This window comes from Sphaerodactylus townsendi, linkage group LG02, assembly GCF_021028975.2.
Source record: "Sphaerodactylus townsendi isolate TG3544 linkage group LG02, MPM_Stown_v2.3, whole genome shotgun sequence".
Taxonomy (NCBI): domain Eukaryota; kingdom Metazoa; phylum Chordata; class Lepidosauria; order Squamata; family Sphaerodactylidae; genus Sphaerodactylus; species Sphaerodactylus townsendi.
This window is the reverse complement of record NC_059426.1, coordinates 22505606-22513523: the sequence shown is the minus strand read 5'-3', so window position 1 is coordinate 22513523 and position 7918 is coordinate 22505606. Positions and strand designations below refer to the sequence as shown.

At 46.8% G+C, this 7918-nt stretch overlaps 1 protein-coding gene across 2 annotated transcripts in view; it reads left to right on the top strand.

Moving 5' to 3' along the window:
- Positions 1-4476: 4476 nt before the first annotated feature.
- Positions 4477-7918, top strand: part of DNAJC10 (DnaJ heat shock protein family (Hsp40) member C10) — a 38958-nt gene continuing 35516 nt past the window's right edge. Inside the window, exons 1-2 of one of the 2 annotated variants that reach the window (XM_048485508.1) lie at positions 4477-4632; positions 7552-7859. In XM_048485508.1, the coding sequence (XP_048341465.1) occupies positions 7656-7859 (204 nt within the window). In that variant the 5' untranslated portion in view covers positions 4477-4632; positions 7552-7655. Of the gene's footprint in view, positions 4633-4894; positions 4988-7551; positions 7860-7918 lie in introns of those variants that run through there. The other variant, XM_048485509.1, reaches the window with a different exon arrangement.

The window sequence follows — 7918 nt, the reverse complement described above, 5'->3', positions numbered from 1 at the left end:
GCAATGTGGCTGCACCGCTGTGTTTTGTAAAGGGTAGGGAGGCCAGAAGAGTGGCATCTGAGCGCGTAAGAGTCTGAGCACGGAAGTAGGAGGCAGAAGTGTCCAAGGCCCCTAGCAAAGTATGGCAGCATGGCCACAGGCAAGGAGGAGAAGTAGTAGTTTCGATTTATACCCCACCTTTTTCTCCTGTAAGGAGACTCAAGGTGGCTTACAAGCTCCTTTCCATTCCTCTCCCCACAACAGACACCTTGTGAGGTAAGTGGAGCTGAGAGAGTTCCGAAGAACTGTGACTGGCCCAAGGTCACCCAGCAGGAATGCAGGAGTGCAAAAACACATCTGGTTCAGCAGATACGCTTCAGCCACTCAGGTGGAGGAGTGGGGACTCAAACCCAGTTCTCCAGATTAGAATCCACCTGCTCTTAACCACTACACCTCGCTGGCTCTCAACATACACAGTGGGAGACATTTAGGTAGTATTTTTCTAGCCAGTTTTTGGAAGCAGCGGGAGAGAGCTGAATTCAAGTGTCAGCAGAGATGACATCTGAACTCAGTTCTGATGGCTGCCCCATCCCCTCCCGAGTCCGTATTTGGGTATGGGAGGTAGCAAGTGAGAGCTGAGTGCATGCTCCCCTATGCACCTCCTAAGTCCACTTGGGAGACAGTGGGCAAGAGCTAAATCCAGGCATCTGCTGAAATACTCTTATGTTTTCTGTTACTACAACAATTTCTACACCTTTCAACCTTATAAGCATATAAATCCAGCTTGCCCTTAATGCATACATTTCTGGCAGTTCTGACAGCTGCTTGGAGGCACATTTTTCTGTATATGGCTTAGAAAAGAGAAATAAAAATATATTGCTTTAATTTTGGTCCGTCAACAGAGTAATACAGAATGGTTGGTATATTTAACAGTCTATTTTAATAGTCCTGTATAGCTGAGTGCATAAAGCTCTGCGAGAATCCACTAAACACCTTATTAAAAATCTTTAATGTTTTCAGAGTTTCATGGTATTGTGCACATTATATTCTGCAACAAAATGTGCATGTAACCATAAAAATGTGTCTGTGTGCGATGCTTATGTCTTGTGGCTATTAAACATCTGAAGAAGAAGAAGAGTTTGGATTTATATCCCCCCTTTCTCTCCTGTAGGAGACTCAAAGGGGCTTACAATCTCCTTGCCCTTCCCCCCCTCACAACAAACACCCTGTGAGGTAGGTGGGGCTGAGAGAGCTCCGAGAAGCTGTGACTAGCCCAAGGTCACCCAGCTGGCGTGTGTGGGAGTGTACATAGAAGTTTCTTCTATGTGGGTCTTATGTTAAGAGTTTGGCCACCCCTGCTTTGGCATGATCAAAACTTGAGACTCAAATTCATCAACGCAGAACAAGGGAGGCTGGCTTTTTAAGAAAAAGAGTTGGTTTTTATACTTTGTTTTCTCAACCATAAGGAGTCTCAAAATGGCTTATAAACTCCTTCCCTTCCTCTCCCCACAACAGACACCTTGTGAGGTAGGTGGGGCTGAGAGAGTTCTGAGAGAACTGTGACTAGCTGAAGGCTTTACATGGAGCAGAAGGGAAAACAACCCGATTCTCCAGATTAGAGCCCACTGCTCTTCGCCATACAGGTTTAATAGCTAATCTTACCAGGAACTGGTTTAGACCAGCCTCCATTGGCATCCTAAGCAAAAGTCTGTCCTTTATCTTTCAGGGAAAAGCGCCACAGTATGTTTGGGGATGTTATAATGGCAGCCTCCTCTCCAAGAACTATCAGCTAGTGATAACCAGGGAAAGGGCAGAAGTGGAAGAAGATTTTGGATTTACATTCCCCCCCTTTTCTCTCCTGTAAGGAGACTCAAGGTGGCTTACAAGCTCCTTTCCCTTCCTCTCCCCACAACAGGCACCTTGTGAGGCAGGTGGGACTGAGAGAGTTCCGAAGAACTGTGACTAGCCCAAGGTCACCCAGCAGGAATGTAGGAGTGCGGAAACACATCTGGTTCACCAGATAAGCCTCTGCCACTCAGGTGGAGGAGCGGAGAATCAAACCTGGTTCTCCAGATTAGAATCCACCTGCTCTTAACTCCTACACCATGCCAGCTCTACTTTAGTACTTTCCCCAATCAGAATTTTTCTCTGTGAGGGGGAATTCTAGTCCTCCACCGCACCAAGTATCAGCAGAACTGGAGGTGGCAGGTGTGGTTTTTTTCCTTCTTAGTTTGTTTAGGTCAGGGCTGGAGTTCAAGGTAGACCTGGCCTAGCAAGTTTACTGTTAAGGGCAGACCCAGCCTATTTAGTTATTATTACCTTGGTGTCTCAAGTAAATTAATTTTCCAGCTGTGTTAAGCAAAAAGAAAATCATGGAAATGTTCAGAAAATTTTCTAATTTTCTGCTTGTTTTTAGTTTAATCAAAATTCCACTGCTAAATAAAACTATGAAGTAATTGCATGTATTTCAAGCTTTGTGCAAGTGAAAGGTTGTTCTGGCTGGTTTATGGTAGCTGGATGGAAATGATCTCATATCACCTGTGGAAGTTTACCTTCTTCTGAAGTAAAATGCCACCTGACTGCAGAGATGCCTCAGTTGCTTTAAAGTTGGTTAAGAACAACTTCTAACCAAAGCAAGATGGGAAACCACAGAAGATCCGGTGGCTCTTCCTAAGCATCTTCCTGGGGCAACGTAGCTTAAAGTTTATGAAAAAGCCCATGGAAGATTAACCCACTGTTGCCATCACATCAACCATCAAAAACAATAAGAGCCCTGCCAGATCTCACCAGTGGCCCACTTAGTCCAGTATCCTGATTCATGCAGCTTCTAAACAGTTGTCCTGGAGGGTCTACAAATAGGGCATAGGATTGCACCTAGTTGGTCGAGATGCATGCCTAGCTCAATGTAATGGTTACAAAATATATGCACAGTGATTGCATCTAGTTGATTGAGATGCATTCCTACTTCAATGTAATCACTACAAGATATATGTAACCAGCCTGCTATATGTTACCACTGCTGTAATGGGACATTCTTTCCTTGATCTTTATTTTATGGTTTCACATGCTGAGTAGATAACTAGGCTTATCCCTGACACTTTCTGGTCCCATGGGAAACAGGAGGCCAGGTGGTTTTAGTTCTATCTATCGTTGACCTTGGGGCATCTAAGCTCCAAAATAACACTTTCTCACATTCTTTGGGAATACGGGAGGGGGGATCAACTTTAGCATAAAGGGCATAGCAAAAACCAGATTCGGCAGAACTGGCTTTAACAAGCTGGGTGCTTCGATGCCTTCCAATAAACGCTGATGATCAACAATACAGAGTTTGTTTATTGATTCAAGGTTTGAGACCTAACATACAGACTGAGGCCTTCCTGATGTGGCCACTCAACACTGGTATTCAGATTGACTGCATATGGAGGTTCTGTATAGTCACCATGGCTAAGCCATTGAGGAACCTCTCCCACAGGTATCTAGCTAATCTTTTTTGAAACCACATTCCTAAAGTTCTTGGGACAAACCCTGAGCAATTTCTCTCACCTCAGACAGAAGCTGTTCTTCATATCAAATTCCCTCTGCAAAGCCTAATTCTGAAGTTCTGGGATGAGGACTTCAAATTGAAAATCCAGCAACCCCATCAGCTGCACTTCAGGGGGAAGAACGTGATGAGGAGGAAACTGGGATGAACAAGAGCAAAGCTGACAAATAAACCCCCCAGCATCCTCCATCTGTCTTATACCCCTCAAACTTGACAGATTTTATCTAGTACAGGGGTCTGCAACCTGCAGCTCGTCAGATGTTCATGGACTACAATTCCCATCAGCCCCTGCCAGCATGTAATAATTACGCTGGTGAGGGGCATGGGATGGGATTTGGTAGTCCATGAACATCTGGAGAGCGGCAGGCTGTGACCCCGATCTAGTAAATCATGGCTAATCCATGTGCATGCCAGAGAGAGAGAGACATAAACTCCCATCTCTCCCATGGCCTATAAACATATACAGACTATTGAGAGGAAGATGGAAAGGACAGCCCAGGACCAGTGGGATGCCCCTCCGAAGAATACCTCAATTTTTCCAAACTGAACTCACTGAAACCAAAGTGGATTTCCCAAGTGATGTTTACAGGCAGGCTGAAGCCTCTAGCAGGGAAAACAATGAATCCACCGTCTACAACAACCCCTTTCAGCATTATCCCTTGGCCACATTCACCACCACCACAGCAATGCGCATCAATAGACATTCCTCCCCGTCTCCAAAGCTGCCCCTCTCGGCGCGTCTCCTTCCCCCCTGCAAAACCCACGGGGACCGTCTGGCGCGGTGCGCCTTGGAGTCTGCCAAGGGACGCCCCTGCGCTGATGAATCGACAGTGGCAAGCAGGAGGCTCCCACCCAGCCGGCTGGCCTGTCGGAGAGTTCCCTCATGGCGACTGGGCGGCGGGAGTGGCGGCCACGCTGTCTTGGCTGTTTCCCGCAGCCCCTGCCTGCCGCCTCCTGTTCCCACTCCGGGATCCTGCGCCTTCCCCTCAAGCTGCCACTCCCAGTTGGCTCCAGGCAGCGCTGCCCTCCCTCCTCCTCCTCCTCCTCCTCCTCCTGCAGCCGAGCCGGCTCTGGGGCCGCCGGCGGGAGGGAGCCCCGCACGCCGCCACCGGGTAAGAGGCCGCCGGTTGCTCCCTCGTGGCTTCAGCCGGAACGGCCTGGGGAGGAAACGGAGAGCTTGGCGGGCGCGCTTTGCTGGTTGCGTCTTTGCGCCGCCTGCGCCTTGCACCTCTCTGCACCCGCAATGGATACAGGCTGCTCCGTTCTCCTTCTCTGTTCCAGCCCAGCCTCCTCGTTCCCATCTATAAGGCTTCTCAGTCCGCCTTGTTCCGTTGTGAGCTCAGCAGTTTCCTTCCTTTATGCCTCCCTTCTTGTTAAAAGGAAGGGAATCTGTTCTGGGCTCCACTCTCTGCGCCCCTCTGAAAGTCTCAGATCTCACACTGGAGTGATTCTGGTTGAATTTCGGAGGTTTGTTTGTTTTTAATAGAAAGGTTGCTTAAATGGCACCTTAGGTTCGACATCTGAAACGCTGTATAGTTATGTCACTTTTTTTGGCACCTCTAGCAAACATGATTCTGTAACCAAACCATCTCTGCATCCCCTCCCTAATCCTCCTGCTCTGTGCTACATGCAGTTTTAAAATACTGCTCTGCTCCTCCAGCTCTTGTTATTTCTTCTCACTTCAGTGTTTGTGGCACTTGCCTGGTCCCCTATTCTGCATCTTTCCCCCCAGTTGCTTTATTTTCCCTTCCCCTCCCACCCTAAACAGCGCCTTCCTGCAGTCCCATTTCACCCAGGTCTCTTGTCTGTGCTCCTTTGTCACGGAGATGTGCTGTTCTATAGCTTTGGAAAATGTAAAACTAGTTAGTGGTTGTTTTTATATCCCTGGTGTATTGCTGTGTACATAAAGGATATTGCTAAGTGTTAAGTGGGTGTACTTTGGGGCCTCCTTTTAGTAATGTGTAGGAGATTCTTTACTAAAAGGATAAGGTTCTAGAATGCCCATCTGTGGATCAAAGGAACAAAGTACTGTTTTTGTCAGCTGCATTGTTGCAGGTAGTTTTCCTCCAGGCATAGGCCCCTTCCGCACACGCAAAATAATGCCTTTTCAAACCACTTTCACAACTGTTTGAAAGTGGATTTTGCCATTCCGCACAGCTTCAAAGAGCACTGAAAGCAATTTGAAAGTGCATTATTCTGCATGTGTGGAATGAGCCTTAGGCACAAATAGTTTTGCAGAGTTGCCAGCCTCCCAATGGGGCCTGGAAATATCCTGAAAGTTACAGAGATCAGAGTCCACTCTATGGTATTGTACCCCCGCTGACTCTGGCATCACCGCCAAAACTCAGGGCCCTTTCCCCACTTACCCTTGTCGGAGGGTTGCTGCGCCGCACCCCAGCGCCACAAGAATTCCCATGCCACCGGATTCCCACTCGCTTCCGTGCGCGGGTCATCAAAAGACGCCACTTGAAAAAAGGTTTAAGGAATTACGCTGCCGAGGGGAAGCGAGAGGCAGCCGCCAGGGTGGTTGCATTCTCACGCCCCTGAAGTGGGAGTGTGCTGGACCCCGACTACTTTAGAGAGTAGTGCGAAGCCATGCGCGTGAAAGTACCATTTCCCAGCTCAGGGTTGGCAGCCCTATATGCAACTAATACATATAGTTAGAAAGTCGTTCTATGCATGTTATGATTAACTATCTTATTCACGTGCTGTTACTTCCTAACCCAGTTATTGACTACTTCCCTTGCCTCCTGCCCCAGTCTGCGTTGTTCCACATCTTTCCCCATTTTCTAAGGTTCTCATCACTGCATCCGTATACCTCTTCTAAAGCAAGGTGTCTTGGAAGATGCAGATATGCACAAACTGTGTTAATGTTTAACTCCTCTGCCAGTACTTACCATCTTACCATTCTTTTCCTTGACAATGGTGGGCAGGGTGTGCCAAGACAAACCATGCATATATTACTGTTGTTTGTGTACAAGTAAATGTATGAAAGTATCTGACTGAAGTCAACGTTTGAAAGGAGGGTTTTTTTAAAGGGCAGACCTACTTAAGGTAAACTAGTATGCTGCAAGTTTATTGGGAAATAAGTCTCAGTGACTTAGGTCGTTTCCCCACTTACCTCGACCACCCTTTGTTATGTTGCTATTGCTAGCTGGCCATTCTGGAAGGCCCCGAGCCCCACGCACTCTCACAAGACTCTGCGGGGGGTCATCAAAAGGCGCCGCTTTGAGGGAGCACCAGGAATGACGCTGGGCTGAGGGGGGGGGCTGGAGAGCAGCAGCTGCCAGGGCGGCTGTGTTGTCGCCTCTGTAGTGGGGAGTGCCGCGGGACCCTGTGCTACTTGGGGAGAGTAGCGCGCAGCAGACGGTAAGTGGGGAAACAACCCTTGATGGGATTTTTCCCCCTGCAGAATACATGTCTGAATACATGCACACATTCTTTTCCTGTAGATGGCAAGGCCTTGATTCAATTCCTGGGCTTGTATATCTACTTGCAGTGTCATAGATGTACCATGTCAACTGATGGGGTGTTTGAATAGCTGGTAACCACATCCCAAACGTACTTGCTGGCACAGCAAATTTAATCGACACTTTACACCAATGTTATTTTTTTACCGAAAGCATTTGGCACAAAAAGGGGCACTGTTCACAGCTGAAATGCAGGACAAAATTCTTCATCTGATAGCTACATCCAAGAATTGACAGACCGCTTCTTTGCTAGCCAGTGAAATGTCACTGGAGGAATCCTATATTCATTCATTGAGTCTTTCAGAAAAAGGCGGGGTAAAAATGTAATAAATTACTGTGTGAAGGCAGGCATGATACAAGACTCCGTTCTCCTGGGTAGAAAAGAAAAGCCCATTTGCAGCGGGAAGGGATAATTATTTACACTAAACTGATGACGGGAAATTAAAGCTTAGTGAATTCTGATTTTTGTTGCTTTCAGTGTAACAGCTAATATTTATCTCTGAGAACACATTTATCGTGTTACATATAAATAATCTGAAGTCTTCTTTTTTTCCTTTACAGGTGGTGTTTCTTTGAGAAATAGCTGAACATCAGTAGATTATGACTGTGAAAAATCCTGCAAAGAGGCTCTTCAGATACATATTTGCTTTACTGAAACACTCATAATGGAGCATTTCATAACCAAAGAAAAGCGTATCAAAGATGCTAAAAGAATCTTCTTCTTTTTTATTTTACTGTGTCTAATTACCTCTGTTTGCTCCGATCAAGACTACTACAGTTTACTTGGAATATCTAGAGCAGCAACGAGCAGAGAAATAAGGCAGGCTTTCAAGAAGTTGGCATTGAAGTTGCATCCTGATAAGAATCAGGTGGGCTCCCTTGCTGAGAAAATAGTTTCCTGTATTGTCAAAGGCTTTCACGGCCAGAA